Source organism: Sarcophilus harrisii, chromosome 1 (genome assembly GCF_902635505.1).
Source record: "Sarcophilus harrisii chromosome 1, mSarHar1.11, whole genome shotgun sequence".
In the NCBI taxonomy this organism is placed as follows: Eukaryota; Metazoa; Chordata; class Mammalia; order Dasyuromorphia; family Dasyuridae; genus Sarcophilus; species Sarcophilus harrisii.
In genome coordinates, this window is record NC_045426.1 from 446,654,508 (window position 1) to 446,681,399 (window position 26,892).

General features: G+C 33.5%; 1 protein-coding gene across 4 annotated transcripts in view; it reads left to right on the forward strand.

Annotated features, from left to right (window-relative positions):
• STAU2 (staufen double-stranded RNA binding protein 2) overlaps nt 1-26,892 on the forward strand; it is a 447,924-nt gene that overhangs the window by 169,946 nt on the left and 251,086 nt on the right. For all 4 annotated transcript variants that reach the window (XM_031946251.1, XM_031946252.1, XM_031946253.1 and 1 more), the window contains 2 exons: nt 9,332-9,469; nt 13,936-14,067. In XM_031946251.1, coding sequence (XP_031802111.1) covers nt 9,332-9,469; nt 13,936-14,067 — 270 coding nt within the window. The remainder of the gene's footprint in view (nt 1-9,331; nt 9,470-13,935; nt 14,068-26,892) is intronic.

The following is a 26,892-nucleotide window of genomic DNA, read 5'->3' on the forward strand; positions in this document are numbered from 1 at the left end:
AGACATTATTCGGTTCTACATAATATGATTTACTATATACCAAGTTTGTTCCCTAATAGGTAGTCATAAATGGAATACTCTTTTGGAATTTCACATGCACCAAGAAGAACTCCATTGACTTCAGTACCTGAGGTATTCCCTCAGGCACAAATAAATGGGAGACATCAGTAGCCCTAATCTCGAATCTATTCTGGAGTTTCATGTTGGATATTTGGCACCATTTAACATTACATCTTACAATGACCTCAGAATGAATCATAGTAGTCCTTACATCATGGCTTTTGAGAATTTCCTCTCATATGGGTAACCTGTAGCTGTTACTTTCTCAAAAATTGAAATAGATTTAAAGTCTCATCAATTCGAATGATCCCTTAAGTGATATAGATTACATCCTATGCAGTACCTACCCATAACTCATGTTCTGAACGTCTAGTACAACTCTGTCCACATTGTCCTTATGTTCATAATGGCGCGGGGAGGAATGGGGGGGAGGAATCTACTTGTTGTGCCAGAGGAATTTTTTACTTTCTCCTGATGTCTTAATTGTAGTAGTGGAATACTTTGGATGTCTAGATGTCACCTCACTTTTCCCACATCCTCCCTATTTTTTTTTTTCCATTTTAAGGTTTTTTGAGAACATTTTTATCTTTTTTTTAAAATGTTGCAAGCTGCTTATATCTATATACTTCTCCATTACTTTGTCCATGACATTAATTTTTAATTCTTTAGAGACTATTTAATTATTTGCCTCATTGGCATGCAACAAAATTGATAGATTAATATTTTAAAAATGGACTTTTGTTCTAGGAGAAATTTGGAGTCATTAAAAATTTTTGCAATCTCCTCGGCTATCCAGTTTTCTTTTCTCTTCAGCTCTGAGTTAAGTTACTGTTAGACATGTTGTGCAAACTCTATAAATTATTTATTGATATGTGTGTTGTCATCCGGCCAGTGTTTTTCTTGTGTAGGTTGTCTTGATTTGGGTATATATGACTCTTTTTTTTAATAGATGATAATTTTTTTTTTAAATTCTGAACTTAAACTATCAAATAAGAGCATTTCTATATACGTAGAAGAGCACCAAATGAGAAATCTGTATACCAACATGATTTTATATCACTTGTTTCTTAAATTGTATAATAAATTCCACATCTTACTTTCAAAACTGTCCTGCTTATCTGCTTTCTTCTTATCTCTCTGTACATATTAAGAAAAAAAAGTTTCAATGGCTTGCTTTATCTTTTTTTTTTTTTTTTTTTTTTTTTTTTTTTTGGCATCACTATTGTTAGCGTCCTCCTCCAACATCCACTTAAAAATTTAAAAAAAGAAAGAAAAAAACCTTTGTAACACAGCATTGTGAGATAAAATAAATCCACACAGTAGCTATGTCCAGAAATATATGTCCTTTTTTTCACTTTGTGTCTATCAGTTCTTTGTCAGGATGTGGAGAATGCTTCATAGACCCTCTATAGATGCTTTGTCACTGCATTAATTGTAGTCTATAAGTCTATAAGTTTCTTTTACTTTACAGTGTTAGTGTTTGTGTGTGTTTTGTTCCATGGTTCTACTCACTTCACTTTGTGTCAGTTCATACTACCCAGGATACTCATAAGTCATCTTTTATCATTCCATTGAAGCTACTTTCTGTGATGACCACGTTTAGCACCCAGAGTATATTAGAATCAGCCAGAGTCAGAATAAGGGAAAATGCTTGATCTTTTATTCTTTGCGGAGGTAAAGGGGAATGGCGATAAGAAGTGAGAGCAGTCACGACACAAATCGGGCCAGCAGTCTCTCTGCCTCTCTCACTCCACCCACCAAATCGTCTCTACCTCATCTCTTACAACACATCAAAACTTACAGAGTGGGCGGGGCCATTCTTTCTCCAAGCATATATTAATAGAGTATTGTCCAATTGCTATTTAGCCTCATGTGCTTGGGACCTCAGTGCAACAACTCAAGAGCTTCAGCCCCTTACAACTTTCTCCAAAATATTAATGATCTTTTAGTTGTCAATCCAGTGGCCTTTTCTCAATCCTCTTTCTCCTTGAGCTCTAAATACTATGGCACTGTTAATACTTTGATCCTCTCTTCTCCCTAAGTTTTTGGGTCAGTACTGTCCCGGTTTTCCTTTTACCTTCGAACTCTCCTTTACTGGATCCTCTTCTAGATCACACCCTTTAATCATAATCACATGTGCCTTTCTGTGGTCTGTCCTAGGCTGGACCATTTTCTTGGTCTGTACTGCTTTATCTGGTGATCTCATCAGCTTGCATGGATTTAATTACCATCTTTGTACTGATGATTCTTGAGAAGTACCTGTCTTGCTCCAGACTGTCTGCTGACCTCCAATCTCACATTTCCAGCTACCTTTCAGACATCTCAGATGTCCAGTTGACATCTTAAACTCAATATATCTAAAGCAGAATTTATTTCTTCCCCCCTGAATTTTTCCTTCTTTTCTTCCTTCCCTGTTACTTTAAAGGGTAATACCATCCTCCTAATCCCTCAGGTTTACAACCTAGGAGTCATCCTAGATTCCTCAATATCTCTCACCCTTCATAGGCAAACTATTGCCAATGTCTATAGATTTCATCTATGCAGCCTCTCTCCAGAAGACCCCCTTACTCCTCTGGTATCACCATTGCTCCAGTATAGGCTCTCATCACATTACTCCTGGATTTATAATTTGTTTTACTACTTTTAATGGCAACCCAAGGCAATCTTTAGAGTCTAGTTCTTACTTTTTCTTCTCTTTCTTCCTCTCCCATTTAATTCTCCCTTCAAGTTCAAAAAGTTTGTTTTACTTGTGACTAGTCCTTCTTGGAAATTATCCAGGCTCTTTATAGCCTTTTTGCCCCATTCCTATTCTTTTTGAATTTTATTTCTAAAACAAGCTATTAAAATCACTAGGTGGTAGCAGTGGATAGAGTTCAGGACCTGAAAGCAGGAGTTCTTACTGGTTGTGTGACCCTAGGTGAGCCATTTAACTTTGTTTCTTCAGTTCTTCATTTATAAAACATGCTTCATGGCAGACTACTCTTGTCTTCGACAAGATGACTCCAAATGGGATCATAAAGAATTGGACCTGACTGAAATGACTGAACAACAACAACAAACTAGACTGTTACATGCATCTGTTTGTGTTTATTAATGTGTTCTGTTTTTTAAAGTCTATATCAGATGAGAGTGAGGTTCATTTTGTACTCTTTCCCCCTAAACCTTCTTCTTCTTCTTTTTTTTTTTTTAATTTTTTTTTTATTATAGTAACTTTTTATTGACAGAATCCATGCCATGGTAATTTTTTTTTACAACATTATTTATCCCTTGCACTCACTTCTGTTCCGATTTTTCCCTCTCACCCTCCACCCCCTCCCCTAGATGGCAAGCAGTCCTATATATGTTGAATATGTCCTAGTATATCCTAGATACAATGTGTGTGCAGATCCAAACAGTTTTCTTGTTGCAGAGGGAGAATTGGATTCAGAAGGTAGAAATCTTTCGGAAGAAAAACAAAATGCAAACAGTTTACATTCATTTCCCAGTGTTTTTCTTTGGGTGTAGCTGCTTCTGTCCATCACTGATCAATTGAAACTGAATTAGGTCTCTTTGTCAAAGAAATCCACTTCCATCAGATTACATCTTCATACAGTATTGTTGTTGACGTATATAATGATCTCTTGGTTCTGCTCATTTCACTTAGCATCAGTTCATGTAATTCTCTCAAGCTTCTCTGTATTCATCTTGCTGGTCGTTTCTTACAGAACAATAATATTCCATAACATTCATATACCACAATTTACCCAACCATTCTCCAATTGATGGGCAGCCACTCAGTTTCCAGCTTCTACCACTACAAATGGGCTGCCACAAACATTTTGGCCAATCAGGTCCCTTTCCCTTTTTAGTATCCCTTGGGGTAAACCCAGTGAAACACTACTGTTTCAAGGGTATGCACAGTTTGATAACTTTTTGGGCATAATTCAGATTGCTCTCCAGAATGGTTGGATTGTTCGCTCCACCAACAATGATCAGTGTCCCAGTTTTCCCCCCCTCCAACACTCTCATTATTTTTCCTGTCATCTTAGCCAATTAGGTGTGGGTATCTCAAGTTTCTTAATTTGCATTTTCGATTAATTGATTTGGAATCTTTCATATGAGTGGTAATTTTAATTTCATCATCTGAAAATTGTCTGTTCATATCCTTTGACCATTTATAATTGGAGAATGGCTTGGTTTTTATAAATTAGAGTCAGCTCTTATATATTTTGGAAATGGGCCTTTATCAGAACCTTTAACTGTGAAGATGTTTTCCCAGTCTTTGCTTCCCTTCTAATCTTGTTTACATTAGTTTGTTTGTACAGAAGCTTTTTAATTTGATGTAATCAAAATTTTCTATTTTGTGATCAATAATGGTCTCTAGTTGCTTTAGTCCAAATTTCTTCCTCTTCCACAAAAGTCTGAGAATAAACATCCTATGTTCCTCCAATTTGTTTATAATCTGTTCTTTTTATGCAAACCATGGACCCATTTTGATCTTATCTTGGATCGTTTTAATGTGGGTCCTCCTAATTCTGCCATACTAATTTCCAGTTATCCCACAGTTTTGTAAAAATGAATTCTTATCCCAAAATAGGCTCTTTGGGTTTGTGAAACTAAATTGCTATAGTTGACTATTCTGTCTTGTGAACCTAACCCGTTCCACTGATCAACAACTATTTCTTAGCCAATCCAAAATGGTTTGGTGACTGCTGCTTTATAATATAGTTTTAGATCATAAGCTAGGCCACTTTCATTTGATTTTTTTTTTTCATTAATTCTTTTGAGATTCTTGACCTTTTATTATTCCATATGAATTTTGTTGTTATTTTTTCTAGATCATTAAATATTTTTCTTGGAAGTCTGATTGGTATAGCACTAAATAAATAGATTAGTTTGGGGTATTTCATCTTTATTATATTTGCTCATATCCAGGGACTTGATATTTTTTCAATTGTTTAAGTCACTTTATTTGTGTGGAAAGTTTTTGTAATTTACTCATATAATTCCCTTTTTCCCTTTGGTAGATGATTCCCAAATTTTTAACTGTCAACAGTTATTCTGAATGGAATTTCTTTTGTATCTTTGCTGTTGGATTTTGTTGGTGATGTATAAAAATGCTGAGGATTTATGGGGATTTATTTTATAACCTGCAACTTTGCTAAAGTTATGGATTATTTCTAATAGCTTTTTCATAGAATCTCTAGGGTTCTCCCCCCTAAACCTTCTTTCAGTTTGTATATTCTTCATATACCCCAATTATAAGAAATATCAAATTCTCTCCCTGTCCTCTTTTCTATAGTAGTATGTTCCTTTTATCGTTTCCCTTTTTCCTTCTTTTAAAACCCTTGCAACAGAACCATTTCACTCTTGTGATCTGTTTTTCTTAAAGCCCTCAAATACTCTTTCAAGACATTAAGGTTCCGAAAGGACATCTATTTCATCTTTCTCTTAGAATAATTAGTACCTACATCATCATACAACTTTTTTTTAATTGTTCAAATAAACTTATCTTAAAAATTTCCTTTTTCCTTCTTTTAAAACCCTTGCAACAGAACCATTTCACGCTTGTGATGTTTTTCTTAAAGCCCTCAAATACTCTTTCAAGACATTAAGGTTCCGAAAGGACATCTATTTCATCTTTCTCTTAGAATAATTAGTACCTACATCATCATACAACTTTGTTTCTTCTCTCCATAGAATTATACAAAGATTTGCAGGATAAGTTATTTTTTGGTTGTAAGTCCATGTCTTTTGCTTTTTGAGATATTGCATTCCAGAATTTCTCTTTATTTATAGTAGAATCTGCCAGGTCTTGTGAGATGCTGATTATGACTTCTTACTACTTGAACTGCTCCTTTCTAGAGGAATAATATATATATATATATATATATATATATATATATATATATATATATATATATATCTCAACCTGGATCATTTGGGGATCCCCTGTCTCTAGATGTCTGGATCTCTGAGATTCAGGACACTGAATCTTCAAGGTCTTCTATAGAACTCAGAACATAGCTGCCTATTATACAGCTCAAGCTGTATAAATAGCCATTAGGAATCTCAAACTCAACATATCTGAACCAACCCTCTCCTCTTCGGAAATTTCCTAATTTCCATAATACAACCATGCTCCCAGCTACTACTTTAGTATTATTTTCAGTGTCTCATAGTTATTCATGCTATATGTCCAATTTATTTTCAGCTGTCATCATTTCTACTTTCACATCTCTTGTATATTTTCCCTTCTCTCCATTCATGCAACTGTCACCATCATATAGGCACTTATCACCTCATGCCTGGACTATTAAATAGCATTCTGCTCAGTCTGCCAGCTTCAAGTCTCTTTGCACTTCACTTCATCTTTCACTTAGTTGCCAAAGTGATTTTCCTAAAGCATGGGTATCATCTTGTCACCCCCCACTCAATAAACTCCAATAGTTTTCTGTTATCTCCAAGATGAAATATATAAACTATTATGTTTTACTTTTATAGATCTTTATAACCTGGCTTCTTAACGTTTTAGTCTTCTTACAATTTACTCATCCTTTTTTGTACTCTACAGTACATTAACGCTGACCTTTGTGTTCTTTTTTCACATGTAACATCCCTTCTTTTAACTTTGTGCTCTTTCTCTAGCTGTCTCCCATTCTGAGAATACTTTCTCTCAGAGGCTCCCTTCCACCTCCTATCTTTCTGGGGCTTGCTTCAAATCTTTTTTTTTTTTTTTTTTTTTTTTTTTATCAGATCATAGATTTATTTTATTTTATTTTATTTTATTATAGTAACTTTTTATTGACAGAATCCATGCCTGGGTAATTTTTTTTTTATATTATCCCTTGCACTCACTTCTGTTCTGATTTTTCCCTCCCACCCTCTACCCCCTCCCCTAGATGGCAAGCAGGCCTATATATATGTTGAATATGTCCTAGTATATCCTAGATACAATGTATGTGTGCAGATCCAAACAGTTTTCTTGTTGCACAGGGAGAATTGGATTCAGAAGGTAGAAGTAACCCTGGAAGAAAAACAAAAATGCAAACAGTTTACATTCATTTCCCAGTTTTTTTTTTTCCTTTGGGTGTAGCTGCTTCTGTCCATCATTGATCAATTGAAACTGAATTAGGTCTCTTTGTCAAAGAAATCCGCTTCCATCAAATTACATCTTCATACAGTATCGTTGTTGACGTATATAATGATCTCTTGGTTCTGCTCATTTCACTTAGCATCAGTTCATGTAATTCTCTCCAAGCTTCTCTGTATTCATCTTGCTGGTCATTTCTTACAGAACAATAATATTCCATAACATTCATATACAACAATTTACCCAACCATTCTCCAATTGATGGGCAGCCACTCAGTTTCCAGCTTCTAGCCACTACAAACAGGGCTGCCACAAACATTTTGGCACATACAGGTCCCTTTCCCTTCTTTAGTATCTCCTTGGGGTATAAGCCCAGTAGAAACACTGCTGTTTCAAAGGGTATGCACAGTTTGATAACTTTTTGGGCATAATTCCAGATTGCTCTCCAGAATGGTTGGATTCGTTCACAGCTCCACCAACAATGTATCAGTGTCCCAGTTTTCCCACCTCCCCTCCAACACTCATCATTATTTTTTCCTGTCATCTTAGCCAATCTGACAGGTGTGTAGTGGTATCTCAGAGTTGTCTTAATTTGCATTTCTCTGATTAATAATGATTTGGAATACTTTCATATGAGTGGTAATGATTTTAATTTCATCATCTGAAAATTGTCTGTTCATATCCTTTGACCATTTATCAATTGGAGAATGGCTTGGTTTCTTATAAATTAGAGTCAGCTCTCTATATATTTTGGAAATGAGGCCTTTATCAGAACCTTTAACTGTGAAGATGTTTTCCCAGTCTGTTGCTTCCCTTCTAATCTTGTTTACATTAGTTTTGTTTGTACAGAAGCTTTTTAATTTGATGTAATCAAAATTTTCTATTTTGTGATCAATAATGGTCTCTAGTTAGTCTTTAGTCACAAATTTCTTCCTCTTCCACAAGTCTGAGAGATAAACTATCCTATGATCCTCCAATTTGTTTATAATCTAGTTCTTTATGTCTAAACCATGGACCCATTTTGATCTTATCTTGGTATACGTGATTAAGGTGTGGGTCCATGCCTAATTTCTGCCATACTAATTTCCAGTTATCCCAGCAGTTTTTGTCAAATAATGAATTCTTATCCCAAAAGTGAGGCTCTTTGGGTTTGTGAAACACTAAATTGCTATAGTTGACTATTCTGTCTTGTGAACCTAACCTGTTCCACTGATCAACTAATCTATTTCTTAGCCAATACCAAATGGTTTTGGTGACTGCTGCTTTATAATATAGTTTTAGATCAGGTACAGCTAGGCCACCTTCATTTGATTTTTTTTTCATTAATTCTTTTGAGATTCTTGACCTTTTATTATTCCATATGAATTTTGTTGTTATTTTTTCTAGATCATTAAAATATTTTCTTGGAAGTCTGATTGGTATAGCACTAAATAAATAGATTAGTTTAGGGAGTATTGTTATCTTTATTATATTTGCTCGACCTATCCAGGAGCATTTTTTTTTTTCAAGATGCTATTTTTGGCACTGCTTTCTTCCCCTCTAATATTACTAGTTGCTTCTCTTTAAGATTGCCTTTAATTTGCTTTATATGTATCTCTATCTCTATCAAGATCAACAACACAGATATGAAGAAAAGTGATAGAAAAAAAGGTAAAGTGACCTCAAAATTTAATGAGGGAAATAACATGCAAACAGCTATCTACACATGCACACATATCCATGCAAGCACATGTGGGTCCATGTGTCTTATTGAATGACTCTCTGTTACTCCATTTGGGTTTTTTTTCACAAAGATACTGGAGTAGTAGTTATCATTAGATTTCTTGATCATTACTTGATCTCATGTGAACTTCAGGTTTTTTGTTTTTTTAAGTATGTTTGTAGGAGCTGGAGATGTCTGTCTACAGTTCTTTTATTTAGAGGTATATAAATAATTCTCAAAGATTTTGCATAGGAGTGAATTGCCTTCTTTGTAAAGCACAATGCATCAACCTAGATATATAATTAAATAGCTTACTTTAAAATATATTTTTTTGCTGTTATTTTTACCTCTTCATTTTATTTTTTATAAAAGATGCTTTTCAGAGTGTCGATTTTTACATTCATGGAATTTGCTTACAGAAAAAAATAGAAAAGTATCAAGTTGGGAGAAGTAATATTAATATAGTCTGAAATTTATTTTTACTGTTGTTTTTTTAGGCTGATCCAGAATATGGTCAGGGGATGAACCCTGTTAGCTGTCTGGCTCAGATTCAACAGGCCAGAAAGGAAAAGGAACCAGACTATGCCCTTCTTTCAGATAGAGGAAAGTCTCGCCGGCGAGAGTTTTTGATGCAGGTATCACTATTTCATAGGGGAAATTCCTTTAATATTACAGGAATATGGAATACCTCAGGTTTGGGTAAAAATGTGAAATAGAGGTCAAACAGGAATGAATGATGTCAAACAAATACAATTAGGCCCACAACATGATCTTGGCTTCTCTCCCTGTCTCCTTCTCATGCTTAGTATGGTGAAGTATCAAGAACATTTATAATAGACAGTGTGAGGAGTTCAAGGCCATGTGGGACTTGTGGGATTCACATAGGTTATTTATGACACAATTTATCATATTGAACATATTTATGTTGCAATTTGCAGCTGGGGTATTTTACTTTCTGGGAATTGGAGACATGGTAGCTTTCTTCAAATATTTGAAGGGCTGTCCCATGAAAAAGAGATGGGACATGTTCTGTGGGTCCCCAGAGAGCTGAACTGGACAAATTACAGATATGTCAATTTAGGCTTGATCTGAACTTTCTAAGAATCCAAAATATATCCAATATCCAAAAGTATAATGAACAGCTTCAGGAGGTAGGGGTCTCATAGTTCCTTTCCAGGCTAAAAGCCTGGATTTTTTTTCATATTCAGGATGGACTAGATCTATGCAAACTCTGAGTCTTTGTGGATCCATTATTCTGAGAAATAAAAGTGGCAAATAGGTGGTTTTATCAGACACAATAGGACCTGGAGCAAGTATTTTGAAAAGAATTAGGATGGAGAACTATTTATCTGCTACAGAACCTATAGGGGTTTAGTTTTTTAGAGGATATTGAGAGACTTTTTTGTCTAGTCCAAGTTTTAGATACCAAAAACACTTCCAAATAATCGTGACGTAGACCCTGCTTTTCTTCCTTCCTTCCTTCTTTTCTCCCTCCCTCCCTCCCTCCCTCCCTTCTTTCCTCCCTCCCTCCCTTCTTTCCTCCCTCCCTTCCTTCCTCCCTTCCTCCCTCCCTCCCAATTGGGGTTAAGTGCAGAGACCCTGCTTTTAAGTAACTTATACTCACTTCTAGGAAGGTAGAAATTTAGTCAGGATGAATCCTGTTATAGTCAATAAATGTCTATGCTAAGATAACCAAGCTATCTCTTCACTTTTGTGTATATTTTAAATACTCTAAGGCTTTGGCAGAGGTGATTTAAATATCCTCTTACCTTTTCCTCCAGCAGTTAATAAAGCATCTAATAAAATAAAAGTTAAGCAATGACTAATTCCATTATGTTTGTAATTAAAAATACTGTAACATACTATATTCAGTAATTTTGGGGATCTGAGCTCTGAATGCATTTTCCAGCCAGATATATTTGGATAGGGTTGTAGAAGGAAACGAAATTAAATTACTAAAGAAGGATTAGGTTGTTTGTGATGATATAGCAATAATAATTATTTATTAAGTACTTCTTATACTAAGAAGTTACAAAGATAATTACAGAATTGTTTTGACTCATCCAAATGGTTTCTTTAAAATGTAATAAAATAAATTATTTGCCTTTAGTACTTACTTTAGGCTATTTGAAATGTTTCATAGTATTTTAAATTTACTTTAATAGCTGTATTTGTTACTACTTAGTCTTTTACACAATCTATATTCTCTTCTCTAGAAAGGATTTTATCTTGATGTCTTGGCAGCATATTTATTTAAGATAGATAGCTTGAAATTTAGAAGAGTTTAATTTGTATCAAAAGTAAAGCACATAACAATCCTGATAATTATTTATTATAAAAACCCAATTTATGGATGATATGCTAAGATGACACCTAAAATGGAAAGGTAGAAACAAGAGTGAGGTTGAATGGAAGATTCACAGTTAGATGTCAAAGTGATACCTACAGTTGTCTCAAAATTAGTTGCTCATTATTTAGTCTTACTCTGTAAGGAAATCCTCATAAGAAACACATTTTCACTTTCATTTGTATTCTCAAATGTGGAAAAGGAATAGGGAATATTATGTGTGAAAATTGCTCCAAGGGCAATTAGTTAAGCCTCTTTGATTTAAGTTTATTTACTTAAAATTTTTTAGTTAACAAATCAAATACAAACTTGACAAAATTAGATTTTGTCATGAGATCTCTAGAACTTCATATTTGATTTGTACTTCTTTCAGAAAAAATTCTAGAAGAGATTTTGGCCCATTAAATAATGTTGTTTCTTCAGGTGTTGAAATGTATAGATGATCATTGCCAAATAAAATTTTGCATTATCATACGTGGAGCCTGTCCTTTTGAGAAAATATTTTCTATCTTACTAACCTTATAATTAGATATATATTTTAAAATTTTTGTATTGATAGAGAATAGCAATATATATCAGAAGTAGGAAGAGAAAAACTGACTATAATCACATTCTAGTTTGTACTTTTCCTTAACTGCTTTTGAAAATTATAAGAACTAATCTGTAACTTTTTTATATTTATATTTTGGAAATGGTGGCTTCATTGACTGGTTGTCATTTATAAAGAACAGTGCTGTTGTAGCATTTTCACTTTGTTGATCATTCATGAAATCTTTTTTTATCATCTTCCCTTTGATTTTCTTAGATTTGAAGATTTTCTGAAAGTTTTCTTTGAACACCAAAGGTCTAGAAAAATCTGATTTAATATTTTGACATGTATTAGAAATATAAAGCTCCTTTACCTTTATACAAAATAAAACAAGCCTCTGTTTATGGAGTATATTTAGTACTCTTTTGAAAAAAAACTCGCAATTTTTCTTAAGCAGGTTTCTTTTTTATGGGTATTCGTAAACACTGTAGTTAAGCAAGGACATTTGGCTATGCTTTTAAATGTTTTCACACTGAATTCATATTGCTTCTCCTCCCTCACACCCCCCAGAAGTCCCAATGGATTCATTATAGCATTCAGCAACCTTATCAAAGTAAAAGGCTTTTTGTATAAACTATTTAAGCAATGTTTTCATTTATTTTAATTGAATGTGGAAGTAAAGTATCTAGAGATAATTTACTCATTTTTATCTGTCACAGAAAAGGTAAATTTGAATGTAATGAAATGGATCCAATTACTTGTATTGGCCATTAGATAAACAGAAAAAAATCTCTGATGACATTGGCTGAGTGGTCTATTCCCAAAGCTAATTTTAGAAAGATTTTTTAAAAAAAAATGTTAATCTTTGATAGAAAACCTAACGAGGTCCAAAATCTGGTTTCATAGATTTTAGAAAATATTAGGATTTTAATTTAGCTTGTATCATGATCATTTTCTCCTTTCAGTTTTTTTTAATATAATAGTTAATTCTGTGACATTTATTACTTGATCAAGTACTAAATTACTTAACAGACAAGTGGGATTTTAGGAATTTTACATATTCTCTAATTTATGTGGACTTATTAACTAAAATAATCTGTGAAGTTTAAAAAATCCTACCATGTTTATATTAATTTTTCCGAAGTAGCAAAATAATTGAAGCTTGTTTCAAAATAAGTTATCGGTAAATTAAATAAAAGCCTTATTGTGAAAACATTGAATTTGTGAATTTTATCATTTAACTTTTCACATTTACATATATACAATGTTTATTTCATTTCTTTATTAAATAATGGACTAGTTCTTGATAGTGAATCAATTAATTTTTGGTGTAAGACTTTTTTTGATTAATTTATTTTTTAAAAGTTGGTATTGAGATAGGATGATATAGTGGTTAAAAATCTGGCCTTGGAGTCAGGGCCATTTGGGTTCAAGTCTTGCTGCTAAAATATAGAGGCTATGTGACCTTGGGCAAATTGCTTAATCTCACAATGTCCCAGACAATTCACTCAAACTCTAATTTGTGGCTCACTTGTTCATTTTCCTTTATGGAGGGCATTTTCTACTCTTATGAAATCAAAGTCTGCATCCTTCACCAACCTTACTCTCTACCCTTCCCCCCAATAAATAAATAAGTGTGTCTATTTTATTATTGTCTTGACTTAAAAGGACTAATATTGTATCTACAAAATTGCCTAACTTTATGATGTGGAAACTTAGTGATTTATGTTATGAGCTTGAAATTTTTATTTACTGACAAAGATCAATATTTATTACTTTGGACATATGAAATATGCATATAAATCCATGAAACATATAGAAACCCCCTAAAATTTATTTTTGGTAAAAATACTAGTAATTCAGTTGAGGAACCATATCATAAGATAAAATTTAAAATGTACCTTAAACACTCTCTGAATTGCATGAGAGCACTGACTTAGGAAGTAGGAAAAGTGGGGCTTCTAGATTGAACTCTGCCATTCATTTAACATCATGATTTTAGGTCAGTTTTTAATTCTTACTTTACTCATCTGAAAAATAAGAATATTTGGGTTAGACGATCTCCTAAGTTCTATCCATCTCTAAGCTAAAATTTTGTGAATTTTAGGGATTTTAAAAACTGAATATAGTTCTAATGGAATCATTTCAGAGCTTATTATTTGGGGATGTCAAAAAACTATGTTTGTTTGATGGTTGCTCTTAATTATTTCTTTTCATTTTACCAGGTTAAGGTTGGCACTGCGGTTGCTACTGGAATAGGCCTTAGTAAGAAGATAGCTAAAAGGAATGCAGCAGAAGCAATGTTGTTACATCTTGGATATAAAACCTCTACTCCTGTTCAGGAACAGCTTGAAAAGGTGAGAGTTATATATAAATATGTGCATTACATTCTATGTTGTAGATTACCAAAGATATTGAAAAGAAAAGGCAAGTATATTTTTATTATGTATTAGTAAAATGTAGAATTTACTGTTATAAACAAAAATCTAATACATTATGGGGATTTTTTAAGACTAAAAACAATTATTACTTTCCATTCATTTAAGAGTAGCATTTCACAGTAAATTTCTCCTTATTTGATGAAATATGAGATGAAAAATAGATACGTTATTACCTTGATGAGTATATGAATTTATTCAACATAGGTTGAAATTTCAGTCCTTTTACATTTTGTTCTCTCTTGGACTTTTGTCTCTATCTTTATACACTGTTAGAAAGTCATTTGAAAAGTAAAAAAATTAAAATTCATTTTAATTTTTGTATTGCACGGTGCTGGTTTCCTTTTTAAATGGAATTCATTTGTTATTTTTACTGTGTAAACCAAGTCTTAAACTATTAAGTTTTTTTCATAAGTCCACAGATTTGTCTCAGTGTTGTTAGCCTGAATTCTGAAACCCAGCTGAAAACTTTTGAAATAAAAGACCTAGATTATCCCTTTAGGGCATGCATATATTGGACTGACACTCTATAAAGTAATTTTTCTATTTATTTTAAACTTAAAGGTAAACTAAAAGGGTGTTGTTGTTTTTTCTGCCAAGAGCCTTGTTCATGGTTCCCTGTTTCTTCTATGGCACTTAATGACATCACTAACACCTCCCTCTATTGCAAGAGAAAAACAGAACCCTGAACTCAGGTCTTGGAATGAAAAAACAAGATACAACTAATTAAACTTCATGTAATCTTAAAATTTGTTCATTATTATTTTTGCTATCTGCTCAGGTAAATAAATGCTTTTTTTATTAAATTTTTTAAATGACTGAAAAAATTCAAATTGCTTTTAATTGAGCTTAACAGTCATCAAAAGTAAAAGTTTTAATGTTTGGGTAATTTTACCACTTAGGAATCCTGTTTCAGTTTTTAGGTACTAAAAGTACAGATGCTTGAGATTTAGAGGGTAAAGTAAGAGGTAAAATCACATTTTAAAGACTTGGTTGTTCTTTATTTTTTAAGGTATTAAAATTTTTTAGAAAATTAATTTTAGTTCCCAAAGAATTGCCTAAATACTATCCCTAGAGACTTGTTTTCTTTACCAGTCTTCCAATGATTTCCTTTCTTTTAAATATATTTGTAATATGAAACCTAACGTGTTAAAATTTTTGTTGCTCTTAATTGTATATGTGTTATTTTAACTTTACACATTTATATTGACTTAAAATTGTGATTTTAAAATGTATAAGTCAAAATAGGTCCCTTCAAAAAACACCTGTGATTTAAAAAAATCACCCAAAATAAACATATTCTTCTGCCAAACATCCTAGGTTTCAATTTTATTTTGTTGCTTTTGAGGAAAACTGAACAATATAAGCAAATGTGGTAAAATGAGATTTTTAAAAAACTCTATACTAAATATCTATTATTAGTGTTATCTTTTCACTTTTTTATTTTAAAGGCAGTATGATGTAGTAGAACAACACTGTTCTTGAAGTCACAAAACCTGGAGTTGAGTCCACTTTCCATGCCTTACTAGCCATGTGATTTTGGTAAAGACACAAATTCATTGAGCCTCAGCTTTTGCATGTATAAAATGGTAATAGTATTAGTTGCAGCTTCAGCCCAACTAGATGGTTGCAAAGATCAATATAATTCAGTTTAACAAGCATGCACTAAGCACCTACTCTGTACAAGGCACTGTATTAGACACCAGACCTACAAAAATAAAGTAATATTTGATCTCAAAAAGCTTATATTCTACTGTGGAGTAGAGAGGAATGATACACAATATATACATGGACAAATAAATATAAAATAGTTTAAAGAAAGGGACTACACTAATGTAGTTCGGGCCAGGGAAGGCTTGATGGTGTCTGGAATGAGCACTGAAGAAAGATAAGGATTTTAAAAAGCAGACATGAGAAAGGAACCTGTTTTAGGCATCAGGGGCAACTGGTACAAATATATGGAGGTGGAAGATGAAATGTCAAGGATATACAAGAACAAGGGAACAGCTATCAGACAGGCTTGGTTAGAACAGAATGTGTGAAGGATATGATATGAAATAAGACCCAAAAATTAGTTTGCAGTCTGGTTGTGGAGGACATGAAAAACCAGCCTCAGGGGTTTGTATATTGTCCTACAGGCAATAAGGAGTTACAGAAGGAATTTGAGCAGGGAAGTGACCCGATCCCTACAATCCTTGGCCATCTTTTCCAGTACTGGTTGCATCTTCTCTCATGCCCCCTGACACATGAGTCCTGGAGGGTGAGTTAGCATACTCCTTACTCCTGTTGCTGCTCCTAAATTCTCCTTTTCCCACCATCACTCAGCCTTAATCATATTTCATATATTCCCCAATCTAGATCTCTTTTGTTTCTCAAGAAGTTTACCCAAATGACTTCTCTTATACTAGGGTATTTTAAAATATACCCTTATGTATTCTCAGATTTCCTAGCCTTCAAGTTCCTTGTTATCCTAAGCTTACCTCAGCCAACCATCTACAAGGACAGACACCCCCATGATCTTTCTCTTACCCATATGTATTCCACTCCCATGATAAGAATTCTGAAACTATTTCTCTGACCATAATATTCTATCATTTCATCTCTCCCTAGATTTCATTTCTCCTCCTCCCATCTATTCTTTTTCTTCATCATGACTTCTAGACCCTCTAGTCCTCAGTATTCTCCTATGCTATTACTCCTGCTTTGGCTTCACTTTTCTCCTTTATCTTTACCCTATAGTTTACAATTCAATATCATATCATCTTCTACTCTTGAATTCCTGGCCCCTTTCTCCTGTTGTCACTTGTGATTTACCAAATGCAGCTTGTGTTACCCTCACAATCTTCCTCCTTTGCTCCTGTTTACTTGCTTCTCAGCTGTGATCTAAAAATCACACCATGTTTCTAACATCAATAGGGCCTTCACTGAATCATGACAATCCTTTTTATTCTTCTCTAATTGATTTTATTTTTAATTATATTTTTTAAATAAACAAAAATCTGCTTTCTCTCCCTCAAACCTCAACTTTCCTCCCTTCATTTGATAATAAAAGAAAAACAAAATTCCTGTCCCAAACAAATTTCCTCACTAGGCATGTACAAAAAAAAAAAAAAAAGAAAAAAAATGTTCTTCACTGACTGAGGCTGCCTCTCTGTCAGTAACTTAGTGTCACATTTCATTATTAGCTCTTTTTTCTCCTCTCAATAGTATTTTACTTTTCCAAATACATGTAAAGATAGTTTTCAGTATTCATTTCTGTAAGATTGTTTAGCTCCAAATTTTTTCTCCCTCCTTACCCTCCCCACTCTCCAAGACAGTAAGCAATATGATATAAGTTAAACATGTTCAATCCTTCAAAATATATTTCCATATTGTCATATTGTACAAAAAAAATCAGACCAAAAGGGAAAAAGCCATGAGAGAAAAAGAAAACAAACATAATAAAGTGAAAATACTGTGTTTCCATACATATTCTTTCTCCGTAGTTCTTTCTCTGGATGTGGATGGCATTTTCCATCCCAAATCAATTGGAGTTGTCTTGGATCACTGCATTACTAAGAAGAGCTAAGTTTGTCATAGTTGATCATCACCTAATCTTGCTGTTATGGTGTATAATATTCTCCTGGGTCTGCTCACTTCACTCAGCATCAATTCATGTAAGTCTTTCCAGGGTTTTCTGAAATCAGTCTGTTCATCATTTCTTATAGAACACTAATATTTCATTATATTCATATTCAGCCATTCCTCAATTGATGGTCATCCATTTAATTTCTAATTCCTTGCCACAAAAAGAACTACACAGGACATTTTGCATGTGGGTCCTTTCCCCTTTTAAGATCTCTTTGGTATAACAGCTTAGTAATGACACTATTGGATCAAAGGGTATGCACAGATTTAGAGCTCTTTGGGCATCATTCCAAATTACTTTCTAGAATGTTTGATTCTACCAGAAATGAATTAGTGTTCCAGTTTTCCCACATCCCCTCCAATGTTTATCAGTATCTTTTCCTATCATCTTAGCCAATCAGTTTGTTTGTCTTCATTACATTATTGTCATTATATAACTTGCTTTCCTGGTTCTATTTGTTTATTCTGCACCAGTATATATAAGTTTTCCCACATTTCTCTGACTCCATCCCTATCCCCATTTCTTATATTATTTCAACAAACTTATGTAGCATAACTAATTTAGCCACCCCTCACAGCATAGGTGAAATCTCTAATTCCCATTATTTGCCATCTCAAAAACATCTATCAATATCTTTGTATATTCATAAGTGTTGATATTGGTTAAGACTACTCTTTCCCTTAATGTATTCTTCCTTTCATTTCTTCTCCTTTATTTTCATCTTTTCTCTTCTCTTTCCTTGTTGAATGAAATTTGTTTCGATATCCAGTTTTCTGTGTGGGCAACCTTCTCCTTTGACTAAAAATTCAAGTGTTGATTTTTTTTTTCCCTCTTAACCCATAGTCTTGTTTGTATAGATGTCTTTTTGTGCACCCTGATTATGCCACATAATTTCCTCTTCCTTACCCTTTCCCCACTAGTGTATTCCATTTCCTTTTTCTTTTCTTAAGATCTTTAAGATACTAAGGATCTACTTTTTGGTCTTGTCTAATAAAACTCCTGTGACCCAGTTGATAATTACATACACAATTTTTCTTTTTTAGTTCCTTAGAATCGTTTATTCACATTTACCTTTTTTGTTTCTTAAAATACTGTGTTTGAATATTATAGTTTCTACTCTGGTCAGTTCTTTTCCTCAGGAATTCTTGTAAATCTTTGTTTCTTTAAAGATCTTTTTCCCTTCTGAAGCATGATTCTCAATTTTACTGAGTAAATCTGTAAGCATATTCTTTGAATTCTGGAATAGCACAGGTCAAACTTTTTTATATTTGTGACTGCTAAGTCACTGTCATTCTGACTGTGACTTTTATATATGAATTCTTTTTTTCTGGCATCTTGCAATATTTTTCTCTTACTTGAAAGCTCTGGATTTTGATTCTAATATTCCTGGGAATATTTTTGGAATTTGTTTCAGGAGGTGACCTATGGATTCTATTTTCATTTTTCTCCCCTATTCCTAAGAGATAGAGACAGTTCTCTACTTTCAGGCAATTCAATAATTCTTAATTTTTTTCTCATTAATCTCTTTTCTAGATCAATTGTTTTTGCTATGAGATACTTTAAATTATCTCCTATTTTTTTTTTCAGTCTTTTGACTTTGTTTTAATATTTTTTGTTGTCTCATGGAGTAGTATTGGCTTCTAATTGATACATTATAATTTTCAGGGTATTTGTTGCTTGGGCAAAGTTTTGAACCTCTTATTCCAAGTTATTAATTCTTTCTAATCCTTTCTTCCATAGCTCTTGTCTCTTTTTCTCTAGTTTTCTCATTTCATTGATTTAAAACATTTTAAACTTAAAAAACAAAACAAAATTCATGCTTCAACTATTCTGGGCATTTTAGTTAATTTTTTTGCCTAAGCCATATTTTCTCTGGGACTTTGCTTATAGAGGCTTTGTAGTTGTTCTTTTCTGGGTTGAAAGTCTCAGTCACTATAATTGTCTTTTGTGGAATTCTTTTTTATTTGCTAGGGCTTCTAATCTCCTTCTTGACTAAATACTTGATGTTAAGGCTGAGACTCTGTGTACTTCAGGAGGGAAAGTCTGGGCTGACTCAGGCTTTGGAGTGTTGTGTTCTCAGATTCAGTGTAGGTTCTTAGGAATAACTCAGGCTGAATTCTGTAAGATTTCAGTACACTGAAAAGTGGGCTGATCCAGGGCAAAGTCTCTTCATTGCTCCACTTGTTTGAACTCTTTAAGTTCTTGATCTGGCTTTAAGTCTGAACAGTAATAAGATGCTTCAGGACTTATTTTTTCTCAACCAGCTAGGAATCTCTGCTGCTTTGGGCTGACAGAACTGTAGGCTTCTCTTTCATTTGAATTTTTTTGTCCTGAGTTCTCTCTCTGGGTTTTAAACGAGGCTAGAGGCTGAAATTGAGACTGTTTTTGATCTGAGCCTCACTCTAGATGCTTGCATCTGAACCAGCCTCTCTTTCACTAAATAACCTTGGGCCTGCAACATGTTTTTATTCTGGAATACCACTTTTGGTTCCATGGTCTTGTGTGGTTCAAAAGGGGAGGTGAGTAACCACCATATAATAAAATACCTGGAGATATCTCTAGGAGCAAAACGAAGGTTTATTATATGTTCTTGTAGCCATCACTCCAGTCGAATAAGCAATCAAAGGAAAGAATCTCTTTATAGAGGCAGAACAACAAATTATATAGTTCCTCATGCAGAAGATCCCTCCCACCACTGATCCTCATCCTCACTGGCCAAAGGAATGTAGTCATATTCTAAATGCAGGCACAGCCCTTCTTCCTGTTGATTTTTTTTTTTTTTTTTAATTCTTTGGATGGTTTGAAAAGGAAGTAACCATTGATCAAGGGTTAGCTACACTACTTCCTGTAGGTCATGTGACTTCCTGAAGCTTAGACCTGGGGTCTGACTTTTTCTGCCTTCCAGTCCTTTTAAAATAGGGAAAACGTGACTTCCTGAAACTTAGGCCTAAGGTCCTATAACCTTTGAGAAATCTTCACCTGGTCCCATTCAGTTCCTCCATATTGTACCCTGGATTTGTGACCCAAAACTTGGAAAGGAATTATAGGGCCGCAAATTGTCATTTGTTCATATTCCCAATGCAAAAAAATTGAGTCCATTAAGGGAATGAGACATCTTGCTCTGATGAACAATTTTTCCTTGAGCATGGCTGGTCCTGGTCAAACTTTAACCCAGTGTGCATGTCTTCTCATGAAAATATGGACTGGAAAATGACTTGACTAACTTTTTCGTGGATTTTCTATCAAGATTTGGTCTAGTACATTTTATAGATCTGTATGGAGAAATTGGAGTGAGTGTGTATGTGTGTGGTAGGGGAGAGTAACTTGTGTTACTTCCTGCTGTTCAATCTTGTCTCTACCTCTCTTGAATGATTTTATATCATAACCCCCACAACTTCCTCTCAATAGGAGACTTTAACTCATACTTTACTGGAAAAAAAAGAGGCCATTTGTAATAAGTTTCTTCTTTTCTACTCTATATCTGAAAATTCTGTTTTCTCCTTCTTTTTCCAGTCTCTGATAAAGAGTTGACCTTTTCCCTTGTGAAGCCCAAAAGAAACACTCATACCTTTGTTCCTGTTCCTTCCTGTATTCTTTGGAAGATTACCTCTCCATCTATCCCTCCATTTCTTTAAATTATAGTGTTTCTCATAGATTCTTACTTTCCTTCTCCTCTCCCTAACCTCCATTTATGCTTAAAACAAACAACAAAACCTTTAATGTATGTCTTTCTTCTCCCAGTTAACATACCTCAAAAACATTTTGTACTCCTTGCCTCTTCTCTCTACTTGTTCGCTTCATGGAATCTGGCTTAACTGAAACAGTTGTTTCCAAAATTACCAGTGATCTAATCATCAAATATTATAGCCTTTTCCTTAGCTCTCATTCTTTTTTGACCTCACTGTATCATTTTGATCAACTGGCCAATCAGTGGGCCTACTATGTAGGCTTTGTGCTAGTTAATCAATTACCAAGGCAAAAAGAAGTAGTCCTTATTCTTAAGAAGCTTTCTATCCTGAGGGGAAGAGTATATGTACACAATACACACACACACACACACACACACACATACATAAATAAATTTATAATATAAATATATAAACATATAAATATGTATGCATGTGTATTGACTACTCTCTTCATTGTGTTCTCTGGGTTTTCTTGTCCATGTTCTCTCTTCCTTAGTCTCCAAGGCTTGAATCTTCATCCATTTCTTGCTCCTTGTTTGTATGTGTATCTCAGTGTTCTGTCCTGGGCTCTTTTTTTCCTCTTTTTATATTCTCTCTTCAATATTTTCATCAATTCTCTTGGGTTTGGTTATATTTGCCCAGATGTACACTAGATCTATATAGTTATTCTTCCATTGGAATGGCAATCTTAGGATTCAATTCAACATAATAATTAAGAATTCACTACATGTAAAACACCGTATTAAGCACTGAAGGAGATTAAATGTTTAGAACCATTTTCTGCCCTCATGAAACTTATAGTTTATTAGGTGGATATAACATATTTATAAGTAATAATAAAATAAAAAGTGGCATCTGAAAATGGCAAAAAACACGGGAATACTTGAGATTTGTTATTGAAAATGTCATCCTTAGTGTGGGTTGAAGAAAACTTTCATGAAGAAGGTTTTCTTTCAATTGAATTTTAAAAAGAGTAGAAATTCCATGAGTGAAGAATGGTAGAAATAATTTTCTAGGAAGGAGCAACTTTATAGAAGCAAGAAAGTTCAGGGAATGTTTAGGAGACAGAATAGTCCCATTTGGGTGGATCATAGAATTTATTCAAAAGAGTAGTATACAATAAGAATGAAAAGGCAGAGTATCATCATAGTGTGAAGGGACTTGAATGACAGGCAAAGAACTTTTGATTTTAACTTTATAGGAAATTGAAAACCAGTTCCTGATTTCCAAATACCTATAGATTTTTTAAAAATGATCATATTTAGTCATAAGAAAGATTAGTTAGGCAGTGTAAACAGTAGAGTGGGGAGCAGAGAATGGTAAAGGCAAGAAGATTTTATTAAGAGTCTGTGATAGACTATTATTAATACTCATAAGAATTATACTATGTTATGGTACTGATGGGGAGTTTGGAAAAGGTGATGTATTTATTTTTATTAAAGCTTATTATTTACAAAACATATGCATGAGTAATTTTTCAACATCGACCCTTGTAAAGCCTTCTCTTCCAAATTATCCCCTCCTCCCTACTCCCTCCCCTAGATGGCTGATAGTCCAACATATGTTAAAATATATGTTAAATTCAATATATGTATACATATTTATATAGTTATCTTGCAGCAAGTTATCTTGCTGATCAATAAGGGAAAAAACAACTTGAAAAGAAAACAGAATGCAAGTAAACAACAGAAAGAGTGAGAATGTTATGTTGTGGTCTATACTCAGTTCCCACGGTCCTCTCTCTGGGTGCAGATGGCTCTCTTCATCACTGAACAATTAGAAGTGGTTTGAATCGTCTCATTGTTGAAGAGGGCCACGTCCATCAGAATTGATCATCACATAGTCTTGTTGACGTGTATAATGATCTCCTGGTTCTGCTCATTTCACTCAGCATCAGTTCATGTAAGTCTCTCCAGGCCTTTCTGAAATTATCCTGCTGGTCATTTCTTACAGAACAATAACATTCCATAACATTCATATACCACAGTTTATTTACCCATTCTCCAATTCATGGGCATCCATTCAATTCCCAGTGGAGAAGTATTTTAAAGGTAGAAGCAATAGACTGTGGTGACTGATATAATATGAAAAATCAAGTAAACTAGATACCCTGTTCTACAAAATATGATGCTGTCTCTCCATTGCTAAAATTAAATCATCTAAGTGTTTATCCATAGTTGCTAATTACAGAGGAGTTTTCTACCATGGAAAGCCTCTTAAGGAAGAATTGAAAAAATTGTAAAAACAATAAAAAATTTCAGACTAAGTACAGTAAGCAGCAGCAAGAAAATCACTACATTTAGTCAATCTAGCCTGTTTTGTTATGAGTCATAACATATACTATATTATCTGATGTTTTAAGTTTAATGCTATGAGTTTAATGACATATACATTCTCACTTTATCTCTCTTACCTCCACTTCTTGTAATATTTCAAAACCTTCAAAAAAGAAGGTAGCAAGTGTTCTTTTATAAAGGATATTAGAAGGATATTTTTCAAGACTACTTTGTATAATATCTGACAAGAAACTATTCTAGCATTTGTTTAATAAATTCCTTATTTATTTTTTTTTTTTTGCTGAGGCAAATTTCTTTTTTTTTTTTAAATGTGAATTAATTTTTTCTTAACTTAGGAGTTGATCTCAGAATAGAAAATTTAATTACTAGACTCATTCTGTAAAGATACTTTGCTACACTCTCTTTAACTTGTTAGTTTTCCATGGATTTATTAAAATATTCCAGGATACTTTGAATAGAATTTGGAAATAATTAATAAAACTCAAATTTCCACATGGATTTGTGTTATCCTCAATGTGGAAATTCCCACCATGAGATACAAAACAGACCCATCCTTGCCTGCCTATCTCATACTCTGCTTCTTTATATTATAAATTATAAATTAATCACACAGCGTATACTCACTGTGCTAGAACTTTTCTTCTTTTTCTTCTGATGTTAGTAAGGTGTTAGTAGAGTTCTGAAGCTGTCTGCCTATAATCTCTTGCTATCACCATATGATATCTTTTACTAGTTTTATTCTTTGGAGTTTCTTATTGGTTATTATATAGCCTACCCACATCTTTCATCTACTTCTACAATGCCCTCTGCATGATATTACTTCTTTTTTTTTTTTTTTTTCATCCAGAGACAGTTGTATTCTTTGAAGTCATCATATTGTGGTCAACTTTGCAATTCCAAAGGCAATGCAATCTGTTTTTTCCCTCCAGTCCTATTCTGAGTATGTATGGTTTGTACATTTGTATGTATTGTCTGCCAACCAATCAACAATCATTTATTATTTACTATGTTCCCAGTTCTGTACCAGAATTCAAATTGCTGAATTGTCCAACGATTCCAAATGTTCTGGTGATACAAGTCAAAAGAATGAAACAATCTCTATAAAAAAGGAATAGTCATTTAAATAGGAAAGACAGCCAATATGCATATGAATATATCTAGCATGAATATAAAGTGAATAAATACAAATCTGTACCAAGGAATTAAATATTAGATAGTTTGGGAAAGAGGGCCCTAGCAATTAAGGGGATCAGTAAAGTCCTCATGAAGAAGATTATGCTTGATCTGTGTTTTAAAGAAAAAAACTCTGTGAAGAGCATTTTAGGTATGTGGAATGTGCATTACAAAGGTAAAGGGATGGGAGATAGGGTGTATTATGTGAAAAAGGGAAAAAAGGCCAATTTGACTGGATTATAGAGGAAAGTGATGTCCACTGAGCCTAGAAAAAATAAGTTGGGAACAGGTTGTGAAAGGCTTCAAAAGCTAAACAGAGGGCTTTATATTTTATCCCATAGATAATAGACATCTTTGGAGTTGATTGAGTAGGGAAGTTCCATGATCACATATGATCTCAAGGAGAATTACTTTAGCAACAGCTTGTAGGATGGACTGGAATAGTAAGAGAATTGAGGCAGAGTTTAATTAGGCAATAATAATAGCTAATAATTGCTAACATTTGCATAGTAGTTACTGTATGCCAGGAAGTGTACTAAGTGCTTTATGATTATTATCTCATTTGATCTTCATAACAATCCTTGGGAAGGAGATATTATTATTATTATTATCCCCATTTTACAGATGAGGAAAGTGAAGTAAACAGAGGTTAAGTAACTTTTTAAGGGTTACAAAGCTAGTAAGTACTGAGACTGGACCATACATAGGATCACCTGGCTGATCATTTCAGTAATCTAATTGAGCAGTGAAGATAATATGCATTAAAGTAGCAGTTATATAAATGGAAAGAAAGGTCACATAGAAGAGATTTTCATGATGGTAAAATTTTAGAAGCTGATTCAATATATGGGGTGAGGAGAGAAGGAGAATACTGAGGTTACCCAGTTCAGAAACTGGAAGTATTTTAGTGCCTTTGGTAAAAATAGGTATTTTTGGAAGAAGGGAGGGCTTTTGGATGAAAAATAATGAGTATAATTTGTGAAATATTCAGTTTCAGATGGAGAATCAAAAAATGAGTTGGCTGAATTATATGCAGAGGCAAAAAAGAAACATTTCATGAAATATTTGGTTACGTATAAATAATAGGTTTTTTCAGAAATTTGGAGGCAAAGAGAAGGGAAAAACTGATCTTTCATTAATATTGATTATAGTAGCTGAATTCAGGGTTTGATGCTTTATCAACTTCATACATATAGAGATATTGTCCTATAATTCTTTTTAAGTAATCACTAAAAAAATAATAGGAAAACTGTCATCCCAGATACTTCAAATAAATTAAGTTTGACAATAAGGAAGGTAGAATGGAATAGCCATTTTCTAGGAAGATTTTTTTTCTTTCAATCTAAGAAATTTGTTTCTAGTACTTACTATTATACAAATATTTAATAAAAGGCTTTTATAGTTTTTAGAATCATATTTCTCACATGATCTATTTGCATCACATGGTATATTAATAAAGATATAGTATCCAGTACAAGGAACATGTTAGTCATGCTATGCTTTGGCTTCATCAGCCCAGATCTAGAGGACTTTATACAATTCTAGATTATCAATATTCTTCTCAAAATATGGTAAACTGGAGCCTGTCCAATAGAGGAAATCCAAGATGGTGAGAGACTTGTAGACCATTTCATATAAGGATTAGTTAAAGAACTCTTTTTAAATTTTCTCTGTGGAGAAAAGAAAATTAGGGGAAACCACCACTATTATCATGATCATGATAATGATGATGGGGATGATCTTTATCACCCTTATCATTACATTGCTGACATTTACAAAGCACTTTAAGATGTATAAAGTTCTTTGTGTACATTACCTCATGTGATCCTCTCAAGTCTTTAAGGTGAATAGTATGACTGCTCAAACTAAAAAATTAGCAATAATTTTTGTGAGTTAATATGGACTATTATTTCCAGCCTATCCCAAGTTTGAAATAAAAATATGAGTTTAGTTTTAG